This window comes from Montipora capricornis, chromosome 7, assembly GCF_036669925.1.
Source record: "Montipora capricornis isolate CH-2021 chromosome 7, ASM3666992v2, whole genome shotgun sequence".
NCBI classification, from domain to species: Eukaryota; Metazoa; Cnidaria; class Anthozoa; order Scleractinia; family Acroporidae; genus Montipora; species Montipora capricornis.
The window spans coordinates 30,342,302-30,357,301 of NC_090889.1; the positions used below are offsets into that span (position 1 = coordinate 30,342,302).

Sequence of the window (15,000 nt, forward strand, 5' to 3'; positions counted from 1 at the left end):
TACTATAACCATTCTTGCACACTCTGGGGATATGCATACGCTTAAGAGCTCTTTCCACCAAGTCATCAAAATGCTTATCCCAGTTGGTAGGAGTATCCTGAAATGTCACTCCAAGAAGCTTCAGATACATCACACGTCTAATGTCGAGAATTTCATCGAGAGGGGGTGAGGTTGTTTTTGCTTCCTTTTATGAAACGTTCCTTGGTTTTACTCAAATTACGGGTTTTTTTTTTACTGCCCAGACTTAAATACTATCTACCTCCCTAGAGGCATAGTCATTGACATTAGGCCCAACGGGTATGCTGCACGTAATGTCATCTACATATTTATTCAAGATATTTTGGGAAGTGGGACTTTTACCATTATAGACCATGATAGTAAAAAGTACGGGCCCCCAGAACAGTGCGCTGGGGGACACCCCGATTGAAAGGCAGGAATGGAGCTGTGGTGTTATCAATGCATACCCTTTATGCCCCCCTTCCTTTATGTGGAGGTTCTTATCCCTTCTCCCATCCATTCCCCCCCCCCCCCCCCAAGGCAGTAAAATATTTACAGGAACTATGGTAGCAAAAGCGGAACACATCAAATAAGGACATAACTAAAAACCTTTGACACCGAAACCCCAAACTTAGCTAACTTTAGGCCTAATTTAGCCTTAGTATCTGAGTGCAATATATAGTTGATTCAATTTGGCTCTCACATTTTGAATCAGCCCCTTGTGTTGCAATGTCTCGTTTGACCATAAGACCAAAGAAGCTGGGAAGTAGTAAGAAAGCGAGTCAACGTTTTAGAGCCGCGAGAACTTAAAAATTCCTAGAGAGTTTTTTTTCATAAATTTCGTTTCATTGTTATAATATCTTTGATTCCGTTATGTTGCCAGTTACACTCTGCAATTACACTGCAACACCAAGCCCATCCTCTACCGTGGGAAGTCAATGCACCATAGTCACCCCAAGTATCCAAACAACGACACCAACTCCAACGAAGACACCTGAGGTATCACCCGTTTAAGGTGTAATCACAATCACAATTCAGTCACAGTATTAAACTGCAACTCTCGGAAACATACATTGAATACAAGCCACTTCGTAGGTGTGGCCGTCAACGACCACTTGATTGCGAAAACTCCAATTAAAACGAACGCACACGATCACCGCACTTGACACGCGCGCGTAAACTCGTTATTGTGATAGCCGACTTCCAAGTAAAATCCCCTATGACTTGCTAGCGATGTCTGAAACGATATTACGGTGGAACTTGATGTTATGATCTGATGCGTGGTTCACACCACGACGCAAAAGAAAGAAAGTCTAGGTATAGGCTAACTACTCCAACAGCGAACTAATAGCGAGGAATAGAAAAAAAAGCCTGCGCTAAACAAAGAAAAGAAACATAATAAATATGCAATGGCGACTTACTTCTGTGCAGCTGTGAAGTAGCGCACATGTCGACCAAACGAATTACAGCAATATATAACAAACCTTCCAGTAACTGAAATGTAAACCCAAAAACTGAAATGCGATCGTTGCTAACTGTAACGTTACAGTTAGCAACGGTCAATTGTTACTACGCCCTTTTTTGTATTGTGACAATACAAACATGGTGTAGTTTGAACTAACGTGCGTTATTAAAGGCGTAAAAGGATAAAAACATGAAGTAATATGAGCGTTTCGAACCAACGGTAGGGGTGTAACAACTGAAATGGTGATTAAAAGCTTGTGAGCAATACTTTATTGTGGTTCTGTTTAATGTGCTGTACAACGCCGTTCTAACATTTGAGTTTGTGGGTGAAATCCTAAATTGTGACCATTTTAATGAAAGCTACTGAGCAGTACTTTCCTGTAGTTCTGTTTATTATGTTGTACAAGGTGGTGCAAACTTTTGAGTCTGTGGGTGAAATCCTCAAGTGTGACCATTCAAATGAAAGCTACTGAGCAGTACTTACCTACGGATCTGTTTATTTTGTCGTACAAGGTGGTTCTAACTTTTGAGTCTGTGGGTGAAATCCAAAAGTGACTATTCAAATGAAAGCTTTTGAGCAGTACTCTCCCGTTGTGCTGTTTATTATGCTCTAAATTTTCTACTGAGACTAAATTTCCTGTGGTACTATATAGAAAACTGTGTTGTTGTTTTTGTTTTTGATAACCCCGAGAAATCTTTTGCTTCTTGGATATTAAGGATCCTAAAGAGCCTCTACGGGAAGATGTTGATCCAATTATGGTCGCCCTTTTGGCCTTATTAGTTGTATGCCTCATCATTGGAGCTCCAGTGATTTGCTTTTGTTTCTATACCAGAGGGCGTAATTGGTAAGTCTCTTTACTTGTAAAGCATGGCTTATATAGACATAAACTTCGACATTATAGGGTTGTATGTAAAACTTTCGTTAACGCTTTTCTTTCCATATTTTGTATTCCTATTGGAGCGAACTTTTCAACATTGTTATCAATCAATCGATCATGTAGGTGTATGCGCAATGTTCCAGGATTGTGAGCAACTGTAAATTAAATCGAATTTTACACTCAGATAAAGCAATCACGGCTAAATTAGAGCGGCTTTCAATTGAGTGTCGTAAAACCAAAACCAAAGTAATTACTTTGGCCAATGAAAAACGACGGAGCAACCCAGTAAACCAATCAAAACTCCAAGTAATTACACGTAGCCGACACAAAGCGCGGGAAAATGTGTACGCGCAAGCCACGATTGCTTTTGGTTTCACTTCTGATTGGTTGAAAAAATGGCGCGAGAACTTTCAACCAATCACTGAGTGAAGTAAACGCAAAACCAAAGCAATTCGCTAATTACTTTCGACACTGAATTGAAAACCGCTCTAAGCATGCATACTGACAAAAAAATAATGCATTTTGGGTCCTAAGAAACGGAGACTTTTTCGCTGTATTTATTGATAGAAAATGAAGCGGTAAAATCTAAACGACAACGCGGCTGATTTATTGAGTAATATTAAATTAACAAAATACACTTTGTCATACAAGAACCGCCGACGAGTTTCAAGAATTAAAAAGTTTAAGGTGGCTTAAACTGGTTTCAATAATCTGGAGGGAATGTCTTATTAGAAACTCCACATGAGTGAATGAAATACCAATAATTAACAAGATGCACAAATTAATGTGACCTAATAAATTATCATGGCAACAAAAGAGCCATCTAAAACGCCTTATATTTTGTGTTTAAGCGCTTATATCTCAAAAACGAAGTCGGTGTCCGCCATTTTTTATCGCTTAAAAGAGATTTGCAGGCTAAGTGAAACTCTCTGCAAAGTTTCAAAAAGTACTCTGAAACGGATTCAGATCCACCTTAAGGTAATTCTCTTGAAAATGACATACTAACCAGATTTCTGTCAAACTTGGCGCAATTGATATTCATGCACAGGACATTAAAAAAATGCAGTAAAAAGATGGGGTCTCCGTGCTTGTTTTCGCGCTGCATGGCTTGATTCTAAGTGTTTTTTTTACCAAATTACGCCAGAAGCGTTCGACACTTGATCAACCCCGAAAAATTGCAGTTATCTAGCAAAAGCTATTGAATATTACTGAAAATTTGAGCCTACTTCTTTGTCCGGCCCAAAGTCTTTCAGTAAAGTGATTTCAAATTGCTCGATCTTGCAAAAAAAAAGTAAGCAAATTGGACCGCTACATCATCACCTCACACTTTCACGTCATTTATATATAAATAACACCAACTTCTACTAACCAACTTTTTTACTTCATAAAATATGTCTTCCGTGTAGCTATTACAAGTACATAACACCACTAAAAGGAGGGGGTCACCGTGCTCGTTCAGGAGAAATAGCTATTCCTTGACAGACTAAGCTTGGCGTCAGTGAAAATTCGCCATTTTATCAATGTGCGAGCTTATGCGCGCGCCAATGACGCAAGAAATTATGCCCAATAGGGTTGCACAATGCAAAACCAGGGAATCACCTTAAATTTTCCAATTAACCAGTATCAAAAATACCATAATAATCTTTGTTTGTCCCCAAAATTTTGCATAAACATTGATTCCAGTTTTTTCTTGTGACCATTGTAAGTCCCAAGAGAACATAAAAACAATGCTTATGCAAATTTGGAAGGGACAAACAAAGAGCATTATGGTATTTTGATACTGGTTTATTGTGAACGTGCCTATGAATCTGCTCCAGAGAACTTTTTTTTAACTTTGCAGGGAATTTTATCTCAGCGTGCAAATCTCTCTCTTGCAATAAAAAGTGGGGGTCACCTGGTTCGCTTTTGAGATTTACGTGTTAAAGTCAAAAACTAAGTTTTTTTTAAAATGACTCTTTTGTTGCCACGACAACCTATTACATCACATTAATGAGTGCATCTTTTTAAGCAATGGGCCTTTTTCGCGCGGTGACCACATTGATTACAGACAATAGATTTCATACCCTGAGCCTCGAATTGAAATGTTTGGGAACGAGTTTCGATTCCCAAAAACAAAAGGTTTCAATCCCTCGGGACTCAACATGGCTACTGTTTGGTTAAGGCCTATTAATGTTGTTTGATATAGTACCACATAATTGCCGTTAAGCAAAGTAGTTGGTTAGATTCAATCCTTCCCAATAGTACAGTTTGAGCCTCCTTAAATAAAGGCAAAAATATTTATTATCGGAAAGCATATAAAGAACACCTTAGGCGGCTGCTATAAGGGTGTTTTCACATGACGTCATAGCGGCCATGTTGGTGTTCCAAAACAAAGGCATGGCGGCCATGATGGTGTACCAAACTAATCCTCTGGGATTTGAACTCTATTTTTATGCAAATACTTTCTTTTGTTTCAGTAATCCAATATGGCTGCTAGTCACTTGAGTGAAAACGCTCCACAGGGTTCAAGGACGACGACGACGGCTACGAGAACGTCACAAAGCAATGGGCGTAATGAATAAAAACAAAGGCTCTGCACGCCCTGCACGTGCGTTTTGCATTTTGGTACATTTCTTTGCCGTCCTCGTCCTGACAACGACGTGAATTGACCAGATTTGAAGTTGTGTAGAGGACGAGAAAACCTTACGCAAAATTTTTTAAAATTTCTTCCCAAACAACCACACCGTTCATGCCAATTTTATTCCTGCAATGTTGATACACACTTTCCATTTCGAGCGACGTGGGGATATAACGAAATTATTGCAGTAACGGGAAATAATATTTTTAGACTACGTTCTCGTTGGCGTCGTCGTCGTCGACGTTGTGTAAGTTCCCTATTGTCCCACAAGTAATCACTGCCAGATGTAATAAGCGGGGAAAGGATTTTGACGAGGAAGGTAAACTGGAGTACCTGGAGGAAAATCCTTTAGTCAGATTAAGTTTGACCGAAACTCAGTCGCTATATATATAGTTGTACCGATGCCTGCAGAAGGTATTTGTTATCCTCTGGGCGGGTGCGTGGTAACCGCCAATCTCCGACGAAATTCGGGTTTACCGTTGCTGCTGTCAGAATTTCATACAATTAAAGAGTCTCCTTTTCAAAGGAATGCGAGCGAAATGCATTATAAGTCAAATCCACAATGTTGGAATCCACGAAAAAGTTTGGCCCTCGGTCATGAAGCACGGACCTCGCTGCGCTCGGTCCGCACGCCATGACCGAGGGCTTAATATTTTCCGGTGTTTGGCCCTCCCACTCAGTCAATAAGTACATATTATTTCCCATGTGCAAAAGAACTGTAAATATATAGCTTTAAAAGTGGAACACCACTTTCAAAGATATTCGTAGGAAAGTAATCGCTACTTGACTTAATTAAAAACGATTTGTTTCTTTCAAAAGGAACCTTCATCGAAGAGAAGGCGGAAATTTTGCAGGTATCCACTATTATTAAATTCTCAACCTCGGATAATGCAATTTTAGCTTTTTCATTGGTTCACTGGATCTCGGTTATCAGCCATTTTACCTGCGTTTGACCTTATATGGAAATGAATGTTGCAAATGTCAAGGCAGTGCAGTTCATATTTTGTACTTTAACCAGTAGCTCGCCCATACTCGCGATTCAACTTAAACTGAATATCACGTCAAAAAACACGTTCCGCTCAGCAGTACTCTGCACTTTTCTAACACTAAGCCTTTGGTTGGCTAAACTCATTGTTTTAGAGGCTCCTAAAATTGGACTAAACTGGTTGTAATTTGATCTACCACCGCGCAAGGGGAACGAATGGGTTTACTACCGGGTTGACATCCCAGAGTGCTTTGCATTTAAGTTAAATTTGAAAACAGCGGTGCAAGGTAATTTGTGACGTCAACCCAGTATCGCACCCATTCTCCATAAGAATAAAAAGGCGAGTTTTCAATAAAAAGGTTCTAAAAATAGGTACTCATTGCGTACGTGTGGTAGTGCAGTAACTTGACACAGTGCTTTATTCCATAACTGTCAACTGAGCTGCGTTCTGTTTTTCAGGACGTAATGCGTAAAATACTAAACCCAGAAAAATTGAAGAAAATAAAAGGGAATCGAGAAACATTGGTTTCCAGGCTAACATGAGCAGCACGTTTAAGCGTGTACTCTAAATATTAGTTCCGTAATTTATGCACGCGATGAAGACCTACAAATCACTCAATCACTCACTCACTCACTCACTCACTCACTCACTCACTCACTCAGACAGCCCCGATGACAAAATGGTAGTGCACTTATACTAAGTGCACCACCACAAAAACAGCACAATATATTTGAGACGACTTCGGAGAATAAATGAAGTGGAAAGGTTTGATGAGGTGATAAGCACTTAATTAACGTTAACCGAGAAATTACTTTCAAACAACCTAAATCAAACCTTCGTGACAAAACAAATATGTCTATTGAACATTTAGGCTGAACAGTCTTCAAAAACCCCAATTGCAATCCATTTTAATCTTATTCAATTTTGCCCATCCCCTGTTGTATTTGATGTTTTCATCAAACCTTCTGTCATGATTGTTTTAAGTAGTTATTTTTGAGTTTCTCTTAAATTGTTTGCCAGTTCACAGTCTCTGAATTTGGCTAAATTTCGTGACGCATTACCTTTAAAACCAATTCACGGGCATTTTGAAATTACATATCTTGCGTTCCATTTCTCACACTGTAATTTTTGTTTTTAAAATCTGGTATTTCAGGATTGGTGATTTTTTCATTTTTCTCATGACTCGTGAATTTCTGGGTCGTAATGACAAAGGAATATGTATTTATTAATTTTTTTCTCTTTGCAGACAACTCTGCTCCACAGGTAAGCATAAAACGAAAAAAATGTAAAAGGCTCGTCTAATTTTGACCATTACCAAAACATTACTAGTGCTTATTAATTCCATGACAGAAAATATATTTTTTATGTGCTCTTTTTCTTTTGATTTGCAAATCGTTATCAAATAACCCTTTATGGTACACGCTTTGTTTCCACAGTAACTAAATTAACTCTACAGATGATACAGTTCGGGATTAATTACATCATCTTAAACTTAACTTTACAGTTCAAATAACCCCTATTTGCGTCTTTTTGTTGTTGTTCAATAGACTTACAGAATACAAGAAGAGCCATATTACGTTGAACTGCCAGATATTGAACCTGCTAACATGCGCAGTCCAGGTAAGGTTTATACAGGTGCGTGTTTTTTTTTTATTACCGTGAAAAAAAAAAGAAAGTTATTGGTTTTAAACGCAGGAAACGGAGCGTGCGCCATGCGCTCAAGCTACGACTTTATTGGCCGATGATATTGCACGAGATACGATATATTTTTTCGTTTTTCGTGCCTTTTCAGCGCCACGTCGTACGCGAAAGCGCATCTCTTTTTTGATACGTCATATGCGCAAACGACGATCTCGCACTACGTGATTGTTTGTATGGAGTCAGCTAATTAATTTTTGGCATAGGAATCAGTCCAGCCAAGAGCAAAGTATTTCACTCCTGCCACGTGAGTCATAGTACGCGGCATCTAAGAAGTAAATGCTCGTATCCTCAAACTTCGGTCCTATAACATTATTTCTTTGCATACCCTTTTCCTTTACTTCCAAAGCGACTGTCGAACGCAGTTCAATATAATCCGAGATTTTTACTAGTTTTAAGATTGGATACTGCCAACACCGCTATTAGTACTCCGTCCTGGCTAGAATCTAAGTGAGAGGTCCCAGGAATGAGGTTGGCCATCCTTGATTTGTGATAACTGCACTTCTTTCTAATGCGGTTTTTTTTGCTGGTTGGTTAGGAATGGCGACATTAATTACTACGGAGGAAAAGCAGCCAGCCGAAGATACCGTGATTTTGAACCCCTATGTCAGAGGAGCATTATACACAAGAGCTAGAAGATCTATGCCTGAACCTTTGCCGCTAAGACCGATTGATGAAGAAAATGCGGTGATGGAGGAGGTTGCTGGTGATGTTACTCCAAAGGATGAACAGAATGGGCAAGATACGTCCGTAGTTTTGAGAAATCCTCAGGTTCGTGGGACTTTGGATAGGTCGTCGCCTTTATCACGACGCAACCATGAGGATTTGCCGAAAGAGCGCGGAGAAGAAGAAAAAGACGAAGTGAAGCCAGAACTTGGTCATCATTCTCAGAAAACAGACGACGGTATAGATTTACGAAATAAATAGAATTTGATAACAACAAAACTACTCTTTATAATCCGCACACCAGACTGACAAAACGCTTGGGGACCAGGTTGTATCGCTTAGTGCGACGAAATACAAGCAAGAAAACCAAAAGCAGTTTCGGTTTTAACTCTGACTGGTTAAGAATGTCTTTGGAAAGTTTTGTCGTAGAGAGACAGCATGGCCGATTGGTCAGGACGCTTGCCTTGAGATCCAGAGATCCCGTTTCGTTTTCAAGACACCCTTTGCCCACTAGCTGGTTCAACTTCTAAGCAGTTGCACTTGTAAATAGCTAGCTGGTTTATCAGGCCAGTTGGGAGTCCCAGAGTTGCTGTTATTTTGTGATATGTTTACTTGGCCCTGAAATAGCTCCAACGGGGAGTGGTCAATTAAGAGTGTATGTTTTGCATGATCAGCATCATTTTGTACATGATACTCCCGTCTTTAAATTTGTCGCTTTCCTTCTTAAAGCACCGCTTTATTGAAGCAAACAACAAAGTAATTCTGGTTTTTGTTATCTTCTTTTAAAGGCAATGAACATAATCTTGATTACCAACGCCTTGTGGATGGAACAAGAACACAGAGCTTGTTCATCTGCCCGTGCTGTGACAAGGATCTAGATTACCAGACACTGTTAGACCACTGTTCACTTGAAAGAAAAGAGCAACAATCACAGAAAAGGGAGTCTTTTTACGAGAGTTTATCACCTGAGAAAGGAAAGCGAGAATCTATTTATGCGATACCGTTGCGATCTGGTGAATCTTTCAGCGAGGTAAGACCATAATAATTGAGAATCATTTTAAAATTGTTCTTTGCTGCCGTTATATTTACTTGAGCTCTCTCTGAAAATTCTGCAAGTATCAATCATAGATAATCCGTTCTTGGCAGGCGCATATTTAAGCACTTAAGAAACATTGCTACTTGTTACAAGGCTTGCCTTACAAACTAATAATTGACTAATAATTGACTAATATTTGACCAGGAGCCCGTTTCTCGAAAGTCCCGAAAACTTTTCGGGCCCGAAAAGCCATTTGTGAAACTGCTATCCACTTGTCTTGGAAAGCTGATCTTTTAACACGTTTTCAAGGTAACAAAAAGAAAAATGACTGTGAAGTTTGACGACTTAAATCCTCTCTGTTCTTGAGATACAAAGGAAATTGTCACACCCGAAAATGGCCCGTAAAGTTTCGGGACTTTCGAGAAACGGGCCCCAGATCATCAAAACGATCCTGCCGCCAAACAAATAGACAGGCTTTAATGCAGGTCGTTATACGTTCTTCGAAAAGATTTTTTCCCAGAGGACTGTTGTCAATTCATCAATACTTTAAGATTATTTCATGCTGTAAAACTGTGAGATAAAGCGCCCGAACATAGCTGACAAATGGCTGAATATTTAACAATTATCCTGCAAAATCGCGCGGAATATCGCCTGATACTTAGCCGACGAGGCGTAGGCCGAGATGGCTAAAATCAGCAACAGCAAAAGCACTAATGTTAAACAATTATTCCCTGAGCGCGCGTTGGATATGAGATTGTAAAAAGCCAACAAGGCGCGTAGCGCCGAGTTGGCTATAACCAAGGCCAGTCTCATATCTAGCAAGCGCGAATGGAATAATTGTTTTATTACATTCCTTGAACTGCAAAAGTCTGGAGGTACGAAATACGAGCGAAAAAACCGAGAAAATCCGAGCAAAATCGAAAAAAGGTGATGAAGATGCGATGTTGTGTAATACCTGGTGGTTAGACAGACGCAGGCTAATCACGAAAACATTTCTTGCCTTTCGCGTACTTCTAAACGTCGGAATTGATCCAAACTTTCCACAAAACGTTTTTTTGGTTTTTGCTTTATTCAGAGAGAAATTTCGGTTTCCGGCAAAAAAAAATTAATCTTAGCAACCCTTACTGCAATCAATTGCCATTTAAGGTCAAACTAAGGTATATGAGCTGATAACCGAGATTGAGTGAACCAGTCAGAGCTCGAGAAATGCATTAACCGAGGTTGAAAATTTAATAAAATTTGTTAATGTATCATGATATGTATCATAATGTGTACGTTCTACGAATTTTAATGGCCAAGTTCCCACGACTTTTTTGTAATCTAGTGGTGGAGCATTTTCGTGCTTGTAATCGGATGGTCATCCAGGATGGTCATTGGTTCCTCTTCTGTTTAGAAAGCACTCGGATTTTTTCCCGAGTATATCCGAGTGACAATGTATACATAAATCGCCTTTGAGCTTTGATAGAGCGACTTTCAAAATGCAAAACATTTACAGTGTAATTGGCTTATCGAACAAAAACAAACGAGCGCGAATTTTCATTGGCTTAGCGGAAACCGATGCAAACAACGTCGTCTCTTCAGGGAACTTTCTGGAAAGTTTCGCTTTGACGTCATTTGAAATGCAGTAATGTGATTGGGCGATCGAACTGTTTACTTCCTTGGCGGAAATAAGGAGAAGTTTTGTTTTAATCTTGCCAACCATTGGTCCGTGAAACAAAGTGCGAACACTCAAATATTTAAGGTCATACGAAAGTCGCTCTATGGCATCGAAAGGGAGTCATTATATAGGGAGCTTACGGCATGCAACGTTTTGGATCCACGGACGGCAACCGGAAATAAGCCATTCAGTCTTTTTTTTTTACCTTGCCTTGACAGTACTTTTTCTATATTGTGAAGTGTCTCTTCACTATTAGAGATGATTAATAATGGCAATAGGACTGAGGGGAGTCCAATTCGGTCTGTCATCATACGAGTGATTAAATTTGTTTAATCACGAGTTAATCATAACCATTACAATTTCCGTTCCGAGAAACCAAATGCATTTCTTTTTCACTCTGTGATGTTACAAATTCGTCCATTTTGGACAATCCCCAGTTTGGTAGGGTAGGTAGTTGTTGCTATGGTTATTGTGATAAATTCTGTGATTGGTGGATTAAGGTGAGTACGTTTAATATGATGGGCAGATGTAAATGTCCGATTACAGGTGTTCGATTACAGCCAACTGTCCGATTACAACCCTACAAAATAATTAGTGAAAAACAGTTAACGCACCAATAAAATTTGAGAAAATTGTAATGGTTATGACCACCTGGCATGCAAATGTTCACTTCTGGCTAGCTTTTCATCCGTTGCTCAAAAAAGTTGTGTGTTTAAACTCCCTATTAGCGTTGAGTGCATCGAGGGAGCCGCTTCGATGGGATGACTGAAACGGGATCAGCATGATGTTGTACTCTTTGTGATTTAGAGAAACTAACAACAGCGTAGTTCACTCAGAGACTAACTGATACATACTTTTACTCCAGAACGAAGGTACTGACAACATGGAACAATGGCCGGAGTACCAGACTCTTGAACCAAATGAAACAGGTGCGTTTTAAGCGGATGCTATTTTTATTAATCCATTTAGCGATTACAAGGCTATGTTCTTCTTTTGGGCTCTATAGTTGGGGTGGGGTGCTCAAACGGTTGGTTGATTGAAACAACTGAAATGTGAAACAATGTTATATGAATTGGGAAGCAAGTTGATCAGTCTTACGAAGCTTATGTTTCCTCTGACTGTGAAAGCGTACTAGGTGCATGAATTACAAGGTTAGTTTCTGTAGGAATGGTGTTGTTGTGTCGGTGGGGATTGAAACACGAAATCTCAGTGGTTTTATAAAACGAGTTTAAAAGGTAAATGGGCCATTTTATTTAATAGACGCCCCCCCCCCCCCCCTCCCTCAATTAAGGGTGTCTCTAAGAGTTTTGCCCTCTTAGCATAAGGAAGATCAAACTGCCAACACATAAACCGCCCCCCTCCCTCCCTCGGAAAAGGGGGAAAAAAAGTGGTAAGATCATAGAAACCGACTGGGTTACCCCCTCAGAAATTACCCCTACTAACCCCAGCTCGAAACATCAGCTTACAAATCTTCGGGAGATAAGTTATCTTTATCTACTCATATAATAAAACCATAAAGCACATTGGTGGATCCAGACCAAGAGCTAAGGGAGGGGGGAGGGGGGACGTTCTAAAACAAAAATCCGTTCTGTCGCGATTTTTGGGGTTGTTGTCTGAAAAAGGGGCAAGACATTTTAACGTCCAAAAATAAGGCGGGACGGGGTGGGGGTGGGGGGTGAAGGGGGAACTCCGGGTCTCTCACCTGGGTCCGCCACTGAAGCAAGCCTGTTCAACTTCCCTTGGTCGTATTTGAAAGCATCTTGTTTTTCCTCAGTCTGACCAGGATAAAGCCCGTAACACGTATCCCGTCCTTACTTAAATCTCAAATCGCATGCCAAGAAAATTGTCTTAATTATGGACGCTGGTTGATTTCTCCAGATTCAAACCGGGAACCCATTGAACCAGCCAACCACGAATACAATGAACTAGAAGGACCTGAACAAACCTGTTGTGAAGTTGATGTGGATAACAAGAAACTTTGGCAAGTTCACCTTGGTGATGGCGACTCCGAAATTCCGCGTGAGATTATTGAGATTCTTCATGTGGACATCAATCCTGCATATGCACTGCCCTGGAAAAAGAAAGCCAAGGAGAAATCCATGAGGAAACGATCTCTCAGTGTCTAAAATTCTCTTTAAAATAGTCGAATAGACCGTGTCCTTGTAGGGGATTCCGCAAGCGATCGAAAGCGAGCCTTGTTTTCAGCCACCTTTTGCTGTATTGAAATTTGACAATGTCTTGATTGTTTGTTCAATTTGATTAGGGAAACATTTTAAACGTCCCCTATTTATCTCTGGCTGCTTATTGACTTTAATAACCAAGTTCCTAATGTATACTCTTTTTTTTTTCGTAAGAACGTATTAAGAACATTCCTCAGGCTGAGAGTCTATTGCGAATGTTTTTATTTTGCTAATTTTAACATGAAAGCATAAAATAAAGGTAAATAAATGTAAATTAACCCAATATGCATGATACACCTCTCAATTTGTAATAATGAGCAGTTCTTATATTTATAATCGTACCAAAATAACGTCAACACCATCAAGGTCATTAGGTGAAACGTTCTGGTTTAAATTTAAGAACATCTTAAGAACGGTGCCTACTATTGTTATTGCGCATACGTTCTGCGCATCTCGAGATACTCTAATTTCCTATGGGTGGTCCTTATCAATATACAGAGATATTTTTGCGCGGTTCAAAACTACGCGGAGAAAGCAAAACTTTGCAAGTGCTCTTGGTTTCCAAAAAGAAAATTGGGGGTAACCATGCATTTTTCAGAGGTAATTAAGCTTCAATTTGAAAAAGAACGCCATACATTGCGTTGTAATTCAACGCTTTTTACAAATATTGTTGATTAATTATCTGTTACCCTCAATTTTCTTTTTGGATTTCAATAAGACTTGTTAAGATCTGCTTTTCCTGCATATTCAGTAAACCTGGCAAAAATACCTTTGAATTAGTAGGCACCGTCTTTAAGAACGTTTTCAACCAGACTACGTACTGAAAATATATAAGAACGTTAACTCCAAAATTAGACGTTCTTATATAAAAAAGAGTGTATTTGAGCTCGAACTAAGATATAATGTGAACAGTGTTAGGTTCAAAAAGAAATAAAAAATTAACTTGCTACTGCTTTCATCAATGTCCAAAATCAAGCCCAACATTTGCGATAATTTTTAGCCTTGCTGATTTGATCGTGACACAGGATTAGGGAGAGATTTTTCAATTTGCTATAAGCTTGTATGTAAGCTTATGTGAGTAACACTGCCTCTTGTATTTTCTTATAGACCCTTCACCCTTTCCCTTTCTAAATACAATTAAATAATATATCTGCTATTTTGCATGTTAGCCAGTTCGAAACCCGGACTTCACGAATAACCAAATTGCAGTAGTTTATCTCTTTCTATGTCACCAAAATTTGGAATTTAGTTGGTCTACGTGCAAATTCCAGGTACGACAACTACTCTTCTAAAGGTAATAGTTTACCTTTGCGTTTTCTGAGATCTTTATAAACATACATCAGCGTTCATCGGTGTTTCTCTTGCAGGATAAAAAGTGTATTCACTGATTACTGAACCACCAGTTAAAATTTCCCGCCATTTTACTGACGGCCGGCCGGTGTGTGACACGTGACCTTGTCGCTGGAAAGTTAAAATTTCTTTATTTGGAGAACTAAAAGAAAGAGCAAAATATAGGTAAAAAAGCGAGCAAATTATTGCTTTGGTTGTATTGCAAACTGACTGCTGAATTATTTGCTGTCATAATTAAGGAAACTGGAAACGCCATTTTTAAGATTTCGAACTAGAAAAGCTGGAAAAGACGGATAAAGGAAATACATGTAAGCTAGAAAGCTTTGCAAGAAAATAAAACAGCGGGCGTATAATTTAATTACAGGTCTTAAACCAAATAGAAAGCTATTGCGCATTGCAGTAATTTAGAGATAAAATATAAAAGACCTGAAAATCAAAACCTACCTGTTCACTATTTTTTCTGAGGCTCGA

The 15,000-nt window shown here is 39.3% G+C and overlaps 1 protein-coding gene across 2 annotated transcripts in view; it reads left to right on the forward strand.

Annotated features, from left to right (window-relative positions):
* LOC138056870 (uncharacterized) overlaps nt 1-14,126 on the forward strand; it is a 20,589-nt gene extending 6,463 nt beyond the window's left edge. For both annotated transcript variants that reach the window (XM_068902798.1, XM_068902799.1), the window contains 9 exons: nt 881-996; nt 2,179-2,306; nt 5,776-5,810; nt 7,189-7,205; nt 7,490-7,562; nt 8,179-8,544; nt 9,095-9,336; nt 11,865-11,928; nt 12,878-14,126. In XM_068902798.1, coding sequence (XP_068758899.1) covers nt 881-996; nt 2,179-2,306; nt 5,776-5,810; nt 7,189-7,205; nt 7,490-7,562; nt 8,179-8,544; nt 9,095-9,336; nt 11,865-11,928; nt 12,878-13,125 — 1,289 coding nt within the window. In that variant the 3' untranslated portion in view covers nt 13,126-14,126. The remainder of the gene's footprint in view (nt 1-880; nt 997-2,178; nt 2,307-5,775; nt 5,811-7,188; nt 7,206-7,489; nt 7,563-8,178; nt 8,545-9,094; nt 9,337-11,864; nt 11,929-12,877) is intronic.
* Nucleotides 14,127-15,000: the final 874 nt, after the last annotated feature.